A 19,376-nucleotide genomic window follows, 5' to 3' on the forward strand; every position below is an offset into this window, starting at 1 on the left:
TCCTACTTGTATTTACAAATTTGATAATCAGTGCTAAGCTCTGGCTGTAATGATCAATTTAAGACAGATCACAATTTAAAATGCTGACTTATAGATGCAGTATTTAATTTGCAGTATGCATAAATTCTGTGGCTTGCTTCCTGAATGTGGATATTTTAAGATATTTAGATGGTCTCTCTAAAGACTGAAGTGTTTAGGATCAGCAGTCACAGTCCCATTGAAGTGACTTTATTGTGAGCTGCTAGGTTTTTGGATCTATTACAATGCTGTCTTCTTTTTTTTTTTTTTTTACATTTTAATCAGAAAATCCTGTGGGAACAAAGTTATTAGGAATTATTCCCACTCCAGCAGTATACTGTTGAAACCTCAATCTCACTTTAACTGGAAGCATAAAAGCAGAGGGAAAAACTGAGTATTTTCCAGTCCTGAATTAGTATTTTATGTTTCCTTTCAGTTCTGAAGCATAGGAGCCCCAGCATTTGTTTCTCCTTACAGTGCTCCATTGTGGAGCCTCCGAGCAGTGACCTTTTCCTGGGGTCTCTGTCTCAGGTTTGCCCGCTGGAGGTTCCTTTGTTTATTCCCAGCCCGCAGCCAGCCCGCAGGGGCAGCAGGAGCTGCAGGCACCGTGTGTGTGTGTGTGCAGAGCGGGGTTTGTGCTGTCCCTGGGTGCGCTGGCTGCGGCGCCCACCCCGCTGTGTCCCGCTCGCAGGGCCCAAGACGGTGCTGGCGTATTTACGAGCGCAGCTGCGGCGGGCGGAGAAGTGCAAGCTGATGAAGATGATCGTCATTGGGCCCCCCCGGCAGGGCAAGTCCACGCTGGTGGAGATCCTGCAGACAGGAAAGGTGCCCCAGGTGATGCACAGCGAGGCCACCATCCGCACAACCAAGTGGGAGCTGCCCAAGCCCGTGGGGCACAAGGCCAAGGTGAAAAAGGGAGATCTGCAGGCCCGGGGGGATGTGGGAGCCCTGCAGGGTCCTGTGGGCTGAAATTTGAAATTGTCCTTTTGCAAAGAGCAGTTTCCATTGCCTCACAAGTGGGATGTGGTTTTAGACCCGTTGCAATTCTGTTTTGTTTCCAGTTGGTACTAGAGGGCGGTTCTGTTTTCCTGACTGTATTCTAAAGAGAGCTGTGTGTTGGCTAGGCTGAAATTCTGCCTCTCCCACCTCGAGTGAACACTAATTTTGAGAGAGTGCTTTAAATAAGCTTCTCTGCAGCAGATTGGGCTTTTGACATCAGTACCTAAAGCTGGACTTCTTGATACCAAACCTGGGGGGGGATGTGGGTGGAAGGTGTGATCCGGGGATGTCTAAGGTGCATCTTAAACACCCAAATCTCAGGTGGCTCATCCATGGAGTGTGGCATACTGAAGTCAGTTGGAGAGTGCTGATTTAATCAAAGCATTTGTAGCTGGCCCTGTCCACTGCCTGCAGTGTAGCCCAGGGATTAGAGGATGCAGAATTTGTCCTGAGGTCTTGTCAGAGCTGAAGGGGTGCAGCTCCCTCTTCCCAGATGAGAGCCATGACCACCAGACTGTTTTGGAAAGGGGAAAGGAGCCTGCTGAGTTCAGCTGTTCCACAGCAAAGAGTGCCAGGCCAGAGGCAGAAAGAAAAGAGCAACACAGGCTGAGTCCTTGAAGGGTAAACTTTGGTGGGAGAAGGGATTTGTTGCATCTTGTGTTGAAGAGCAATTGAATAAAATAAAAGCGTAGACAGCACCAGGGACCTGGAGTGGAATCAAGACAATGAACAGGCTTTTATCTCTATCTCTGGGTCTGTCTGTCCACACACACACTCACAGCTGAAGGTCTTTGGATGAACAAAGCAGTCCTTGTGCTGATTAGGGCTTGGTTTCAACAATTGGAAGTTCTTCCAGCTGTTTTTGGGAGACTTCACACGGATTGCACAGAATCGGAGCCCTGCTGAGATGCTGAGCTCCTGCTGAACTCTGATAGGGTAACTTCCACGTGGGATCAGTCAGTACCTGGCCCCAGCCCCCTAAACAGAGCCCACTGGGGGTTATGTGATGCTCTGAGGATGGGGGCTTCCTCTGAGGAGGAAGGTTTGGTTTTGTGTTCATCTCAGGGTTTTTGACTCTCCAGGGCCAAGTGATTTAGGGACAGAGCTTCCCAGGTATGCAGGTACTCCCTGCTGCAACTGGGAGCCTGAATGCCATTGAAGCAGAGAGCCAGGCTCCCTCTTAGTGCTGTCATGGGGCTGCACAGAGGAATGGATTCAGGGACACTGGGAAGAGAGCTAGATCTGGAGAAGCCTCCATTTAAGCATTCCCCCAGAAATCAGTGAGTGATTCACAGCAACTGTGATTCTGGTCCATCTCTAGCGTGGCACAGACGTCAGAAGCCTGGGAGCAACATGTAGGAGGTGTTTATGGAAGGCCTGAGAAGCTTCCCATCTCCTTAGCATCTCCCTTCTGCTTGGCTCAGCTTGGTCTGAGCTCAGTGGAAGTGATTTCAGCAGGGGTTTCCTGTTCCCCACAGCAGTGGCAGATAAGCAGCTTCAATGGTCCTGTGGCAGAGGCAAGGATGAAACAGTTTCTATTACAGATGCAGTGAAATGCAGGGCTCAGAATGAGACCCTTGTTTGGACTGGGGAATCCACAGCATTAACTGGAGTTTTACCAGCATCAAGGGCACCTCTATCGTTTTAGCAGCAAGTAATTAGTCTTGATTTCCTGTGGGGAAGTGGTAGCCATGCTTAACAATTGCTTGTTGATTTATCTTTCCTGGAGGCACAATTAGGACATTGAACCCCTTCTTGTGTCATACATTATGCAGGCGTAGGTTTATACTTCAGCTATTATCTCCCAGTGATTTACTGCCACGGTTTGATTTGAACACTTCTCTTTGTCTAAGTAGGTTGATTCAGTGGAGTTCAATGTCTGGGATATCGGAGGCCCAGCGAGCATGTCTACAGTCAATCAGTGTTTCTTCACAGACAAAGCATTGTACATAGTGGTCTGGAACTTGGCACTGGGGGAAGAAGCTGTGGCAAACTTACAGTTCTGGTTGCTGAACATTGAGGTAAGAAGTCACTGGTGGGCTCTGGGATATCTATTTATCAAGCAGCGGCTCAGCACGCAGATATGTGATATTGCAGATTCTTTTTGCTCTGCTTTTAAAAGCTCCCCAAGCTATGAATTTTGCACAGCATTTGGGATTCATTTTCCATTACGCTGTAGGCGTATCGCTATATTTAATGGTTTAAATTTATCATTTGCTTTGTTCTCCCTCACACACAGCAGAGAGCGAAACAAAAGCTGATTTATAAACCCTTGCTAAGTAAGGCTGAACATACTTATTTTGGAATTAGTGTTTGACCACACTGTGCTCCAAGGGGGGTTTGGAGCATTTTCTTTCTTCTGTGGGTTAGGCACACATTAGTCTTGAGGTTGTATTTTTAACACTTTAGATTCAGGTAAGCTGGAGAGTATTTCCAAACCAGCTCTCATTTAGACTCAGAGCTGCAGTGAATTCATTGCATTTTTCCAACACCATGTTCATAATTATCTGTGACTCTTTATTATTTGATAATTGTTTTAACATTAGGTGCACAAAAATGGGTGCCTCTTGAAAAACGAACATCTTGTAATTATTGAAATATTAATGGTCAGCAGCAATCAAAAACCCAAACTAGGTAACAATGCTGAAGGGAAAATTATTATATTTCCAAAATGTATAATGTGTCCTTAATACATCCCAGCAAGCATGTAGCAACATCAGGAAAAATGCAGAAAATGTGATCATCATGGTTAAAAGAAGGGAAAAGTGAAGAGGGCTGTATGCAGAAAGGAGAAAACCACAAGAGAGTCTTTGTTCATGATCCTTTATAATAGAATTGGGAGAGAACAAGTGAAATTGTAGTTTGAAGCAAACAATGGGAAGTTTCTTAAACACACTGGATGGCTAACCTGTGGAATTTACTGGAAATAAAGTGTGCTTGGGGGTACCAGAAATTGGAAAGGCAAACTGGTGAATGCAAGCTCTATCAAGTGCTGTTAATTCTGAGATACTCCCTCATGCTGAGGCAATCAGTGAGCTGCAGGCTGCTGGGCACTGGGAGAACACACCAGGGAACGTGGCTCCATCCTGCCCTGTGCCTGTGCTCTCCGTGAGCCTCCAGCGGCAGCACGCTGGGCCAGGGCACCCTTTGGTGTGGCTTGGTGTGGCCACCCCTCCTGGGCTTGTTCAGTGTCACTCAGGTTGGGAGAGTCCAGTGGGCATCACAGGAGGGAAAGGGATTGTCTGCAAAGAAGGAAATCTTTCTGCCTCTGAGTATTCTTCTGTGGTCAAAGTCACTTGGATGGGCAAATGATCCCTGCTTAAGCCTGTGCAGTCCCATTGTATGTGCAGCATTTTCCCTGAGTTCTGGATACATTCCAGGGTCATAATACACTCATGGAAGGGTTGGAGGAAACCAAGAGATCACCTAACCCATTCCTTTGTTCTGATTCAGGATTAAGTAGATTGAGACTTTTCTAGAAGTTTGTCTCATCTCTCCATGTACCTCCAGTGAAAAACTTTGTGTGACTTTTCCAGGTATCCATTCCAGATTAGCCTTTTTCAGGATGTCAGATCTGGCTGCAGGTTAAGTTAACATTCTCTGGGCAGACATGGTTCCCTTCATTTCACTGACTCATGGCAACTCCTTTTATGTTAAACCCTGATGTAAAAACCCAAAGTGACAGTTTCCTGCTCTGCAGTAGCAACAGATGATTAAGCCATGCTCTGCAGAACTTCTGTAATACCCAGGTCACTGTTGTCAAGCTGCCATAATATGTTGCCTTTATTTTATAAATATATATATGTATTCCATTTTATTGATAGGTTTGACTCCCTCCTCTTAAACACTACACTTTTCACCTGTCCTCACTGATGTAGTCTGGATGAGATCACTGCCAGTGTTTTCTCTTGCAGGCCAAGGCTCCAAACTCAGTGGTGTTGGTGGTAGGGACGCACCTTGATCTGATTGAGACAAAATTCCGTGTGGAGAGGATAGCAACCCTGAGGGCCTATGTCCTGGCTCTGTGTCGCTCTCCCTCTGGATCCAGAGCAACTGGCTTCCCAGATATCACCTTCAAGCACCTGCAGTGAGTCCTTGTGCCTTTGTGAAGTTCAGTCACTCACTCTTTATTTTATGACACTTTTAACAATTTTGAGATACTTGATCTCCTTGGCAACGGAACCAATTTGGAGGCTCGTCAGCATTGCATTTCATCTATTTTTGACTGAGATAATGTATTATAATGAGAGAGAAGGTCAGTGTTGCTCAGGGGGCTGATGATGAGTCTGAGAGCAGGAAGCTCCAAAGTCGTGACCTTGACCAGCCTGTTTACTGCTCCCCCTTCACTCAGGTTTCTCACTGCTTGATGGTGACACATTAGTCACACGGGGAGAAGGTGCAGATTGACTAATTAATGCTGTGAGAGCGTGACTGTCACAGGGGGGTGCCAGGGGCTTTGCTGAGGGGAGGCTGTGGGTGGTACCTGACGTGGGAACACGGCTCACGTGGCTGGGCAAGGAGGGGTCAGTCCCCCGAGGCCCCGGCAGCCCAAACCTGCCCATCCATCTCCAGGTGTCACAGCAGAGGGCTGGGGCTGCCCAGGAAGGGGATGTCACTCAGGCCACACAGTCTGACAGTGCTCCAAGAGAATGCCCTTGGGAAGAGGAGGCTGCTCCAGCTGGGAACGGAGCGTGCCTGTGAGCCAGGGGGTGAACATGGATGCAGCAGGCTGGCACCAAACAACGTGAAAATATCTGCCTGGGGCAAGAGCAGGTGGCAGCTGGCAAATGAGGAAGGGCACTGTGATGTCCCCAGCACTTCCCATCTGCTGCCTGGCAAAGGCATCAGCCAACCTCCCACACACTGCTCTGCAGGCGCTGTCAGGCATCCCAGCCCGTGTCAGGCATCCCAGCCCGTGTCAGGCATCCCAGCCAGCTCTTCTCCATTAGAAGAAGCACCAGAAGCACCCACTGTGAGGCTCAAAGACTCACCATGAGAAGGAGAAGACTTTGTTTGTGTCACCTCAAGCCTCTTTTGCCATCACCTCAGAGCATCACAACACAATCTCCATCATTCTTTCTCATGGGGACTTTCTTTCACCCTGACAGACATCCTGAACATTTCTCTTCACCTTCCTTTCCCCTTGCATTCCCAGCCTGATTTCATGCCTCTTTCCTCCTATGCCTTTCCACACCCCATCATCCACCTGGAATAAGCATGGTATTAAGCTCTAGGGCTGGAGGAGTGTGAAATCCTCGTGTGGATGACCCCAGGTGCTTCTGTCAGTGGTCAGGGTCATCCAGCATCCCAGTGAGTTGCACACTTCCCAGTGCCATGCAGGGCTGAGGTTTAAGATAAAGCATATTTTCATTAGAGAAGGATTTTCTGTCTGCCATGGGAACATGTGTAGGATCAGTTAGAAAGACCTTTTGTTGGGGAAAGTGGAACAGAACTGTTCTTATCCAGCCCACAAAAAGATTAAAACTAGTAGGAGTTGAAGAGAGCAGGTTTTTAGCTGCTGAAGGGATAATGAAGGCCAGCTTTTAGGATCTAAGCATCAATTCCCAGATTGCAGGATTCAGCTGATCAAGGACCGGAATGAGAGTGGAAAAGGTGTCTGGTAGTCATCATCCTGCCTCTTTGATCTGGGGCAGGGAGGACTGGACCTGTCTCCAGGGGCTGCTGGGGGGCACAGAGTTCTCCTCCTCCCCACAGCCCCTTCCAGGATGTGTGTGGCTCTGGAGAGACAGAGGGGGATGACTTTGGTCAGGCTGCCAGGGATGTCCCCAGACATCCCAGTGCACAGGGGACAGCAGTGCAGGCAGTGAAGCAGGCAGAGCAGAGGTTGGGCTAATACAGATGTGGCCTGATACATCTTTTCCAGACAACTCTGTGTTTTCTCCAAAGTATTCTAAAAATACTCACTGACAGCCTTCCTCCCATTGAGCTGACACAGGAAATTTAAAGTCAGTGATAAGAGAAAGCGAGCCTGGAAAGGAAGCCAGTGTGCTGATAAGGATTGATAACCTTCCCCCTTGCATGACTTTTGCAGTGAGCTCTCGTGTAAGACTCTGGAAGGCCTCGAGGGACTGCGGCAGCTGATTTTTCATGTCACCTGCAACATGAAGGATGTTGGCAGCTCAATTTGCTCCCAGAAACTTGCAGGGAGATTGGTGAGAACTGGGCTGTCTTGGTGATATTTGCCAAAGCAGGGCTTTTGGGGGGCTTGGGAGGTGACCTTTAGGAGTTATTGACGGAGTAAGGGGTTGGTGCAGGAGCCATGTGAATATTTAAGATGGCAGTCTGGCTCTGGGAAAAGACAGCACTGAAAAATCCCTGTGAAAGGAAGGTGGCAGCCAGTTCATCCCCTGCTGGCTGATCCTGATCCTGATCCTGCTGGTTTTCTCACATGGCTTGCAGATACCGAGGAGTTACCTCAGCCTCCAAGAAGCTGTCCTTGCAGAGCAGCATAGAAGAAGTCAAAATGATGATGTGCAGTATTTAACAGACAGACAAATAGAGCTGATGATCGAGCAGACACCTGGAAATGATATCAAAGACTATGAAGACTTGCAAACTGGTAGGTCAGAGCAGACCAGTCATTTCTTGGAAATGAATATGTATGTCCAATTGAAATGTTCCACAAATAGTACATACAAGTTCCACCAGTGTAGAGGTGACTTTGGAAATTGGTAAGATATAAAATTAGTAGTGGGACTTTGGGGACAGGACTGGGAAGTTTCTGAGGTGGTCTGAGGTTACTGATATAATTCTTTCTTTTTTTTTTTTTTTAACAAGCTGTGTCTCATTTCTAGTCTGTGTAGAGTGAGGGTTGCCATAGTTTCAGGTCTAGCTTCTCTGTAGGTCCCTAATCTTGTGATCTTTATGGAGGCCTTGCTCTGCAGGAGGCAGGGAGAGCCCTTCCCTGTGAAGATGACAGGAGGAGGGTGAAGAGGAGGTGTCATGGGGACAGAAATACTGGCTGTGCAGAAGTGAGATGTGGGTTTTACAAGTGGAGTGTCAGATAGCAGCACTCCTCAGATAGATGTTACTCTCTTGGCTTGGCTGCATGCTGGCTGTGTCTGGAATGCATAAAACTGCACAAACTGCCTCATAGTCTTACTCTTCTGCACTTCTGTGGTTTCCTAATGCTGATCTATTGCTAATCCCCAATTCTTTACTTTTTTGCAGCCATTAATTTTCTCATAGAAACAGGGACACTACTGCACTTCCCAGACACGAGCCACGGCCTGAGGAACCTCTACTTCCTTGACCCTGTCTGGCTCTCAGAGTGTCTGCAGAGGATTTTCAACATCAAGAGCTCCAAGTCTGTAGCTAAGAATGGAGTCATCAGAGCAGAGGACCTCAGGATGCTGCTGGTTGGGACGGGTTTCACCGAGCAGACCGAAGAGCAGTACTTCCAGTTCTTGGCCAAGTTTGAGATCGCCCTGCCTGTGGCCAATAACAGGTATGTTGATAATGAGAGATGTTTAGTCAGGCTGGAGAAAAATGACCTTTTAGTCAGTGGATATTAACAGGCTTTGCCAGTCTAAGTGGTTGTCTTGACAGGGTTCTTGTGCTGAGAAAATATCTGAGAGCCCTCAGCAGTGTCATGGAAGGCGCCCATCCATTTGGGCTGTATTTCCTGAACTGAGCATCCTCTGGGCCAAAGCAGCCCGTGTGAAAGCTTTCCCAGAGCAGTCTTTGTCCACTGGGTGCATTGAGGCTGTGGCAGGCTCAGCCACCAGCCCGGAGGGGCAGTGACACCGCCGGGGATGTGGCCACGAGCAGGTGGAAGCTGTAAGGGCTCAGCCGGCGCAGCTGCAGCCGGGAGAGGATGTGAGGCCACGGCTGCCAGGGCTGAAATATAGATGGGCTGGAGTCATCTGCTTCCAGTGAAGGATCTCCACTTCAGCGTGGCAGAAAACTTCGGGTAATCAATACTTGTGTCAGCCCTGAAAGTAGCAGCATTTTATTCCAGGTGAAATCAGGAAAGCGTCGCTGCAGCAGCAACGCGATTTACTTGATTTTTAACCTCAATAGGTGTTGATCAATAGTTTTCCTAGAAATGGTCTAAGAAACCTCATTCTCTTTAAATGTTAATGAGCCCTCCTCCCCTCTGCCCCCCAGTCCCTTTTCCTCTGGGCAGAGTTCCCTGCGATTTTTCTCTCTGCCATCTGCTTGGCGACAGCCTGTTGTTGGGCTAGCGGCGAGCCCAGAGCTGTGCTGCACTTTTGATGTGGCATTTGCATTTCACTTCCTTGCCCTTGCAGGACAGCGCGGCTGCAGCGCCCTGAGCCTCGGGGGAGCTCTGAATGCCAGCACAAGTGCAGCATTCTCTGTGCTGTCATTATGCCTGTCACTTATCCAGTCCCGGATGCCAACAAATTTTCTCAGGCTTAACACAGATAAAGCAGCAATGTTTCTGCTCAGTCCAAAATGCCTTTTGGACTCCTTGTCACTATCTGCCATTTTTCACCAGGGCAATTACATTGTCTGTTCCTCAGGAACAAGGAAACTGCTTTTTCATGGCCTGCCCAATGTTTTTCTGAGCGATCCAAGCCACATTAGCAGAATATTCTTCCCACTGACGGGCTGTAGCTATAGCAGGTTGGATTAATTTAATGTACTAGCCAGACACAGAGCAGTTATTTGTTACTGTGCTGCTGCAATTATTGTCTAGATTGCCAGATAGGGTTTCTGTGCAGTCAGTAGAGAAAGCAGCTGCCAGTTTCTGTTCTGAAAGGGTGGATGGGGGCATGTTTCACATATTTTCAAAATTTGCATTGGCTGTTGTTCAAGAGCGTCGAATCACCATCTGTGTTATAATCCACTAGATAGTTGTGGCCCAGAAGGGCCTCACTGGCCCTTCTTACACTCCTAGACCTTTTCTTGGATGTGCTGTGGAAAATTTATTGGCTGTTTGATGATGCATCCACTACTTTTATAGAGCAAGAAGTTTTAGTTTGTTGCACTCTGCTTTTCTGCCTAAGGTGCATGTAACTTAGCTGTGTTCTGCTTCCTAAAATACACTTAAAAGCGTGACCATTCTTACTGGAATTTATAATTGAAACTTTTGCCAGTTTTACATTCCGAAGATGTTTCGTGGAACAGATAATTTGATCATGTAATATGTCATCACGTGTGACATGTGGAGAGAGCTGTTGTCTGATGATGGCCGTCTTTTCTGAGCTGATGTTTCAGATTTTACAGAATGCTGCAGCTGCTAGAGAGAAAACATGGGAGGCACTGGATTCTTTAAAGCAGTGGATTCTGACCCAGCATTAGTTCTGGTTGTGTCTAGTCCCTGCCAGTGTTATTTTGGTCAGGTCTCTTGGCCATGTGCCTTGCTGCTGTCGTTGTGCCCGTCAACAATGAGCCCCAGATGCCAACACATTTTCTCAGGCTCAGCACTGATAAAACAGCAGTGTGTCTGCTTATAAGCAAATAACATTTTAGATTGTACAAGCATCCTGGGATGTGTTTGGTACAGAAGGTATCACTGACAGGAGATTTACTGGCAAGTATTGAAAGCCATAAGCTCATGGTTTTCAAAACAGTTGCAGTGTTCCAGGACGTTTAACTTCCCAAATACGAAAGATCAGGACAAATTAATATTCTGGGATTACTGGGAGATCTGAAAATAATTTGAAAACATTGTGGTCCCCTACCACCAGCATAACCCCATTACTGCTGACAGGTCAGGCACAGATAGCATCAAGTCTCCTTCATACTTGGGCAATGTACCTAAAAATCTGATTGCAGAGGAATCTGGGCTAGACAGATTTCTCTGCTGGCAACAGCATGGCGAAGTGAGCTCTTGCTCTAGGGGTTGGTCAGGGATGTGACAGGGATCCATCAGCTGCAGGGTGGAGCAGCAGGAATCCCTGTCATGCTGACCCATGGGGTGCTCTCATTCTGGGGCTGGGTTGAGGCAGAGCAGCCCAGTCCCTGCAGCCTGAAACTCCTTTTCCCCACTTCTGGGCTTACAGAACCTGAGCTGCTGGAGGTTGTTTTTGCACTGATCTCCCGTTCCACAGCTCTAATTCCCTGCTTACTACCAGGGCAAAATAGTACCAAAAAAATGAGTCCCGACATCACAGCTGTTCTAATGACTCTTATATTTTAGTGCATTTAATTTGTGAGTACACAAATGCTCATTACATCAATTTTCGCCCTTTCCAATAGCCCTGGCTGAATTATGTAATGTCTGTTTTGCCTCTGCTTGCTTTCATAGTGTAAATTAATTTCTCCATGTATTGCTGCAGCGTTTTAGTCTAAAAGCTTTTTTATATGCAGTAGGCTGTGCCATTAAAAATCTCTTTGGAGACTGAATCGCCCTATTATCTGGTAACAATGTACTCACTGTTAAAAGCTGTAGCTAAAATCTGAGCTGTTGAACTTGATGTGTTTCAGCTACCTCCTCCCTCATCTGCTTCCTACCAAGCCGGCGTTAGATATCCACGGGCTCTGCCACCAGACCGCAAACACGGTCCAGAGGGTCTTCAAGATGAGTTTTGTCCCCGTTGGCTTCTGGCAAAGGTTCATAGCCCGGATGTTAATTAGCCTGGCAGAGATGGACCTCCAGGTAGGTTACTGTGTCTGTCAGCAAACAAAAGCAGACAGCTAAAGGGGTTCAGTGTAAGTGGGATGTCTGTTCACATCCCGCTCGCTTCTGTCACAGACTGCAGTAACATCGTGTGAGTAAACGGGGAGAGGCGAGGCTCTGCGCTCAAAGTCTGATTCTGTTTTTGCAGTAGGTGTCATTGAGAACGACAAATTGGCACTGGGGGAGAAAACCTGAGTTCTCCACAGCCTCTTTATAACATGATCCTCTGGAAGGTCTCAGTTCCTCCAGCATCTTCCAATTACAAGTAATTGGAGTTCTGCCTGCGGCTCTTGTCCATGACCATTCCACCAGGCCAGACTCCCTCACAGCTTTGCCAGAGGAGATCTGGAATAGCTCCAGCAAAGCCAAATATCTGAATCTCTATGGGTTTAAATGGGAAGAAAATTACAGGAGTGTTGCCTTAATGAGGCACCCCGTTAGTGCAAGTGCTATGAGTGACATTAAAGTAGCGTTTGCAAGGTTCTGAGAGCCCAGTGAATTTTGATGTTGCAGATGTGTTTGCAGGAGTTTCTGTCTGAAACTGTAATAAATATCTGCAAAATATTTATAGTACTGCTCTGCTATCTTCTTAGCAGCTCTCCATTAAACTGTGGTCTGTCAGTGATGTACAGAACATGGAAAACATGATACCTGGTTTTGGAAGGTCCTCTGTGTTCCAGGCTCCTCAAGCCATGTAATAACTTCACCTCTTTTAACGGGGTGTCTTGGCAACCCCTTGCTTACATCCTCCTGGGCACTACATAATCCTAGAGCACCTTTCCTAGGGGCTTCATGCAGTCCTCATGAAGGGAGTGGAAAGGATGCCAGGCGTCAGACCTGTCTGCAGGCAATAAATGTTGGAGCAACGAGTACAGCGGAGTCCTGCAGATTAACTTCTTGGTTTTAAAACAGAAATACATTTTGCTGGTTTGAAGTGTCTTGGAGAAGTGCCATCTTCCTCCCACTAAAACAGGTGGAAAAGTTAACTCTCTGCATTGAGGGCAGACTTCATCATTCACTAGAACATTTAGTGCTTTGGGTTTATAAGACTTTTGTGAACGCGGAATAAATACGGCAAATGTCACAGTTACAGAATTAGCTTTGTGCATTGATATGAAATTGTTCTTTTTTGAGTGGCATGAAAAAGATTTCCACTGTGGAAAAATCAATTTTACCATGAGTATTTCCATTCCATCGCAAAATTTTATATGAGCACAAGTCACTTTTACTGGAAAAGGTACAACAGCACCTGTGAAAGCCAAAAAAAGAAATCCCTTTCTTGCCCCGTTAAAACATCCTTACGAGAAACTTCAGCACGATTTTCATGCTTTTCTGCTTGTTTCAGCTCTTTGAAAACAAGAAGAACACCAAGACAAGGAACAAAAAGGTGACCATCTACAGCTTCACAGGCACGCAAAGGAACCGCTGCAGCACGTTCCGAGTCAAAAGGACTCACACGGTTTACTGGCAGGAAGGTCTGTTCGTTACCTTTGATGGAGGCTATCTTAGGTAATTTGTGTTCATAATGCAGCATGTGTGACAGGGGACTAATAGAGTGTATGAGACACATCAGCTGAATGGAGATGAATGGGCCTCACCCAGGCTGTGTGCTCACTCATCGGGAGAAGAGGAGGCTCCTCTAATGGACATAACTCACCTGGTAACAACTGCTGACAGAAATGATGAATAAGTGATTATTTGGCAGGTCTGAATGTATCAACCTTATCTGCTGTTGCAGCCACAAATTGAGAGAGGACTGAGAACAGAAAGTGAAATTCAGAGTGGGGCTCTGGCAGCTTAAAATTGTGCTTTTCACATACAAAGATTTCCTTACCTCAATGAGTTTTCCACTGAATTCTAAAGCTTCGCCACAGCGTGGCAGTAATCCAGGTCAATGGAGGTGCTTCTGTGCAGCAGGGACTGTGGGCAAGTGCCTCAACCTGGCCAAGGCAGAATGTCTGCTGGCTGCAAGCCTGGGGAAAACCTCCTGTCCATGTTGTTTCACAAATGCAGACATTTAAGACTTTTGCTCCTTCAGTCCCTGGCAAGACAGGGAGGAACCATTGGTGCTGTTGCATGGTTGGAGGCCAGAAGGAAACAGTGACCTTCCCAAGTTTCCAAGCTCAATAGAGACTTGAACCCAGACACTGCAAACCACAGGCTGGAATCCTGAATTATGGAATTCTGGTAGTGGTCATGCTGTTAGCTCCCCATGTATTTCAGGGAGTTACACTTTCATGGGAATTGTGCAAAAATTATGTTCATAAACTTTTCCTAACAGTTTCTGGAAATACCATTATTGTTCCACTGGAATTTTATTACTGATTTTACAACTCCCAACCTTCCATCATTCTGTATAGAGCATTTCTGTCAAAGCTCTCTGTCATACTCAGCTTGCTTAGGCCACAGTTTTCCCTAGTCCTGACCTTCTGTAGCACTTACCCTTTGTGAGGAACAGGCATTTCTGTGCAAAAATTCTCTTCTGAAAGTCATTTTCAGAACAGTCTAAATTGAATATCACCCTCGAAGCTAGATTACTTTGTGTTTCGATGACTCATGATCTGTGTGTTATTATGTAACTCAGGTTTCCTGCCAGAAAGAAAGTTTGTTGACACTGATACTGCAGAAAAGCTTCACAGGTCTGTCTTTTGGCTTTCTCACACAGCGTTGAGTCTTCTGATGTGAACTGGAAAAAGAAAAAAAGTGGTGGAATTAAAATAATTTCCCAGTCAGAAGTGAGAGACTTTTCAGCCATGGCATTCATCACAGATCATGTCAACTCTTTGATAGACCAGTGGTTCCCTGGTAAGAGAACTCTAATTTTCTGTGCAGCGTTACATCTCTTCAACAGAGGCTTCTTTGACAGAGCTCTCCAGGTGCACAATATTGTGTGTTAATTGAAGACCTCTCAGGCTCTGACAGTCTCAAGCCAATAACATTTGATAAAAGCTAATAAACCTGCAGACAGATCAAGATTAGTTGCCAACACCCTTTGGTCTAGACATTGTGTCTTCCAGTCTGTCTGTCACAGCAGCCACAGCTGAAACATTGCAGTTCAAACAGGACCTGCAGGAGTTCAAGAGATTCATCCAGTGCTCCTAGCAGGTGCAGGATTTGGCCCAAACTGCTTGGTGCTGTCCTTTGAACTCATTTTGGCATCAGCTGGGAGGAGGATTTGTCCATCATTTCTAACTTTCTATGAGTTACAAAATTCTGATGTGAGAGGCTTGAGAGAATATGGTACCAAGCACTCCATGCCAAGGTAACTTCCTTGACTCCTGCAGCTGCTTTTCCTGTGCTCAGCACAGATCCTGCTGTTACCCAGCAGGCTCTTTGCAACCCCAATACACTTTGTTTGAAACCAAAACAAAATCTGAAGTGCCCTTTGTCGTCCTACCCTGGTCTAGAAAGCAGTGCCAAAGTCTCTTAATTGGAGGCTCTGTGGAGGGAACAGTGGTGCACTCTCACATACTCACGTTCTACATGTTCTGAAGATAAAAGAACATTTTATTTGCCTTTGGATTAAAATAATGTTAAAATTAATCAGTGAGGCTTGAGAAGAGCCGTGACTTCAAAGGCTGTAGCCTGTGTTCACCCTGACTAATTGTGGGCATTTCACAGAGCCTGTCACCACAAAATCTCTCTGTAGTTATGGGAGAGGTGTGAACCTCCCAAAGGCTTAGTCGTGGTAGAGCCCACCTTTCCCCTGGAGAGGCTGAACATGTTGCCCATGAGGGAGCCCACAGGACCTGGGTGCTGCAGGTGAGTGCTGAGCCTGAGCTCAGTGTGCTGTGCCTGCCAGCCTGCTCCCAACCCCATTCCCACCTCAAGCCATCTGGCAGTTTGCAGCCTGGGCAGAGACAGAAACACCCAGCAAGCAGAAGGGTCTCTCCATTTCTTTATTCACATACTTCTGATTTTTGCTGGTCCTGAGTACATCTACCTCACAAGCCTGTGCATTACCTGTGACCAGAGCAGGGTGACTGTTGGGTTATGTCCACAGCCCTGTCTCCCCAGCACTGTCCCTGTCTTCTTTGCAAAGCTATTTTCTTATAAGCTTATTTTCAGTACCCTGCAGCTAACTGCTCCCAGCCGGCAGATCCAGGTCGTGCTGCGGACACTGGAATGCACTCGGAGCTCTTGTTCACTCTCAGCTGCCCTGGTGACGTGGTTTCCTGTTTGTTTGCTCTCTCTGAAGCCCTCACAGCCACAGAGAGTGATGGCACGTTGCTGATGGAGCAGTATGTGCCCTGCCACATCTGTGCAGCCGCCCGGCCGGAGCAGCGCGAGGGCGGCGAGAGGGCGGAGGACGCGCAGTACTTCAACATGGAGGATTGTGTCCTGACCGCCATCGAGCTGGACTACATCACGTGTCCCAACCACCCTGACATCCCCGTGTCGCTCCAAGAGCTGGTCCCAGAGCTTTTCATGACTGATTTTCCTGCCAGGTAACGTGTGATAGCCTTTGGTTGAGTTTCAGTGTACCTGCGTGATTTGGTTGAGCGCTTTTCCTGAGCCGCCTCTGCTGGAGGGACGTGCTGGCCACAGGAAACAAATCCATCTGCTCTCCATCCGTGCTCTGGCAGTTCATCCTGAGCTGCACCCCTGGTGTTCAGTAACTTGCTTAGACAATATCTGTGTGCTGACCGAGTCATCACACCAGGGGTCCTTTGAGATCACTGTGGTGCAATGTGAAAGTCCCTTTTTAAAGCCACAGCTGTCCTGCATTGCCCAGAACTCTGGCCAGGACTTTCTGTAGTTGGAGCCTTTCTGGGATCCCACAAAAGGAGATTTTAATGTGGCAAAACAAAAAGGAAGTGCTGCTGCATCACAAAATTGGCACTGAAATGGCCTTAATTTTGTAAGGGCCTGTAGGTGAGTGAGTTTACAGACACCATGGGGGACTCACACTGAGCCGGGGCTCCTGCTCGGCTGAGGGCTGCTGGATGTGTTGGGTGTGTGGCAGCCCTGAACAGCTGAAGGAGCTCTTCCCTACCCACGGCACCACTGCCAAATCTTTAAGCTGCTTAACTGCATTCCCAGATGGGCTCAGTCTTATACCCCTCATTACTCAGTGTGCAGAGCAGGAGACCTGAGAGCAGGCAGGACAGGAGAGCAACGTCCCCTTTGGCTCCTGCTCTCTCAGACCTCTGAATGCCCAGTGCAGAATCACGGGACCTCTGGACCAGACTGTCCTGTTGGCTGCTGTCAGAGCTCTCTGTGCTCTCACTGGCCCCTCTTACTTTGTGGGGTCATTTTTCTGGGCAAACACCCCATCAGCTCATCACACCAGCCCTCCTCACACTGTTATCTCCTGCAGATTTATTTGGCAGGTGCAAGGCGAGTGGAGATGTTTGAAGTGTGAACAGCTGTAAAAGTAGTCTCTGGGAGAGTGGGGAAATGATGAATTGCAGCCTGGGAACACTAAGCTGATTTGAATAATCAGGTTTCAGAGTGTGGGGCTGTTCATAAACATCCTGTCCTGCCTCGGTGGAAAAAAAGAGGAACAGGAGGTAAATGAAGCAAAAAAAAATCATTAATACAGATAAGTAGTACAAGTATCAGTACCTGTGTCATCTGCTTGGAAAAGGAGCTTATGTGCTTTCCAGATCTGTTTGATTCTTATGGGATAAATCAGTAAAAAGCCTTTTGTGCTTCTTTGCTCAAATTACTGTTTTCTGTGAGAAATCTGTTGTACAATGTGGGCCAGCATGGAGTGCACTGAGATGACCAAGGTAGTTCAGGTGATCCAGTCCTCTTGGTAGATAAGGCAAGAACCTATTAGGCTTTTGTGAAAATGGAAATCACATTAAAAACATTAATTTACCACATCTTTGAAACTTTAATTAAAAACCCCCAATTTCTGTTTGGCAGACTGTTCCTGGAAAATAGCAAACTGGAATGCAGTGAAAATGAAAACAACGTTCTTGGCCAGGGTGGAAGTGGAACTGTTATATATCGGGCACGATACCAAGGAAAACCAGTGGCTGTGAAGAGATTTCAGATTAAAAAATGCAAGGGTTCTCCCACTTCAGCTGCAGGTACAGTGCACAGATTTGATGTCAGGAATCTGGGACTCTGCAATCTGGGGTCCCAAGCTAAGACCAAAAAGTCTGCAAAGTGCTGACAGCACCTGATTAAACACAGCATGGAAATAGATAGCAAAAGTGATGGGTTTCAGTGGAGGAGGAGGATGCATCTGAGAATTCTTCATGAGCATTTGTAGTGATGAAGGTCACTGGCTCTGCAGGAGGCTTCTGTCCTGCAGATCAGAGATTGGTTTTATAGGGTGCCAAGGCAGAGCCCTTGATTGGGAAGGGAGGTGAGATTTCAACTCCTGTTCCCACACTATTTGGCCACAAGAAATGTGGGTTTGCACTGAGGACTTGTGAGTCTCCACCTCTGAATTAGTGTTTTACCCTCTCTGTGCCAGCAGCTGGAGAAAGCAAACTGGGAATTCTTCTGAGCCCACCAGCTTCTCCAGGCAGGGATGGGCTCCTGTGGAGTCCAGCTTTCCAGCAGAGCCTCAGTCCATGGACAGAGGAAAGGGGAAAGTGCTTCACATTCCTCATTTTTGTCAGGGGAGGATGTGGTGAATCCCTGAGCTGGGGAGGAGGCCAGCTGCTGTCCCAGTGACAAATTACCTTCGGGAAGAGCCGACCTGCCTGAGCAGCCTGGGGTGTGCTGTGGCAGCAGGACCATTACTGTGATGGAGGAGGCAGGGAGGCTGGGAAACTGTAGGGAAGAGCCCTTCCAGCAAAGGGTCTGCAGTGTGCCATCTTACACAGAGTCCCTGCTGGGAGGAGCACAGCACAGGTTTTCCAAAGTCATCCAGGGGATGTGTGAGAACAGCATGTGCCAGCTACAGCTGATGTTTAAGGACCAAGGGAGCTCCTGCTTCCTGAGGCCCCAGACAGATCCTGCTGATAGCCAGTGTCTCTTAGTGGCTCATGCATCAGCAAAAGGATTCAGCTTAAAGCCTCGCTGTCGACATAATCCCACCAGCTGCCTTCCTGCTGCAGCCCTCGCTCGGTGATCGCTTCCCAAAGAGTTTGTGACTCGTTCCCTGAGCTGGGCAGTGAGAAGGGGGGGTGGTGTGTCTTGCCAGATACCATGCTGAAGCACCTGCGGGCCATGGATGCCATGAAGAACTTCTCGGAGTTCCGGCAGGAGGCCAGCATGCTGCACTCCCTGCAGCACCCCTGCATCGTGTCCCTCATCGGCATCAGCATCCACCCGCTCTGCTTCGCGCTGGAGCTGGCCCCGCTGGGCAGCCTCACCACCGTCCTGGCCGAGAACTCCAAAGGTAAAGCCAGCCTCTCCCCCACCCCTCTCCCACTGACAAATGCTCAGTAGTGTTTAAATTGCTGCTTGATTTGCTGGAGGGGATTTTTTTTTTCCCAGACTGAGGGAAGTGGGAGGGCTGGAATTGTTCTCATGCTGTGCTTTTGGGAACCTAGTAAAAATTGATGCTCTGGATTCTCAAAAGCTACTTTGGAGACCTGGATTTTCAATTTCTCTGCAAATTAATATGGAGTGCATCTCTCTTCAGTGCTGTGTGGATGGTGCTGTGTTTTCCCCCCTGCAGATGGGTGTCTGGTACTCTAAATTATCTCATAATTATCTGTATTGCTGTCATTGTCAAATGAGCAACACTAATTCCAAGATAAGCTGAGGCCATCTGACCCTCTTGGCACCTTGGCTTCGTGTCAACTTTCAGTCAAACAGTTATTTTCACCAGAAGATTTAG

The 19,376-nt window shown here is 47.5% G+C and overlaps 1 protein-coding gene across 2 annotated transcripts in view; it reads left to right on the plus strand.

Moving 5' to 3' along the window:
• Nucleotides 1-19,376, plus strand: part of LRRK1 (leucine rich repeat kinase 1) — a 69,956-nt gene that overhangs the window by 35,985 nt on the left and 14,595 nt on the right. For both annotated transcript variants that reach the window (XM_084214058.1, XM_084214059.1), the window contains exons 14-25: nucleotides 710-924; nucleotides 2,874-3,038; nucleotides 4,932-5,104; nucleotides 7,070-7,190; nucleotides 7,438-7,597; nucleotides 8,209-8,485; nucleotides 11,434-11,605; nucleotides 12,972-13,135; nucleotides 14,292-14,431; nucleotides 15,825-16,074; nucleotides 17,501-17,667; nucleotides 18,735-18,932. In XM_084214058.1, coding sequence (XP_084070184.1) covers nucleotides 710-924; nucleotides 2,874-3,038; nucleotides 4,932-5,104; nucleotides 7,070-7,190; nucleotides 7,438-7,597; nucleotides 8,209-8,485; nucleotides 11,434-11,605; nucleotides 12,972-13,135; nucleotides 14,292-14,431; nucleotides 15,825-16,074; nucleotides 17,501-17,667; nucleotides 18,735-18,932 — 2,202 coding nt within the window. The remainder of the gene's footprint in view (nucleotides 1-709; nucleotides 925-2,873; nucleotides 3,039-4,931; nucleotides 5,105-7,069; nucleotides 7,191-7,437; nucleotides 7,598-8,208; nucleotides 8,486-11,433; nucleotides 11,606-12,971; nucleotides 13,136-14,291; nucleotides 14,432-15,824; nucleotides 16,075-17,500; nucleotides 17,668-18,734; nucleotides 18,933-19,376) is intronic.

The sequence above is a fragment of the Fringilla coelebs genome (assembly GCF_963513975.1).
Source record: "Fringilla coelebs genome assembly, chromosome: 12".
In the NCBI taxonomy this organism is placed as follows: Eukaryota; Metazoa; Chordata; class Aves; order Passeriformes; family Fringillidae; genus Fringilla; species Fringilla coelebs.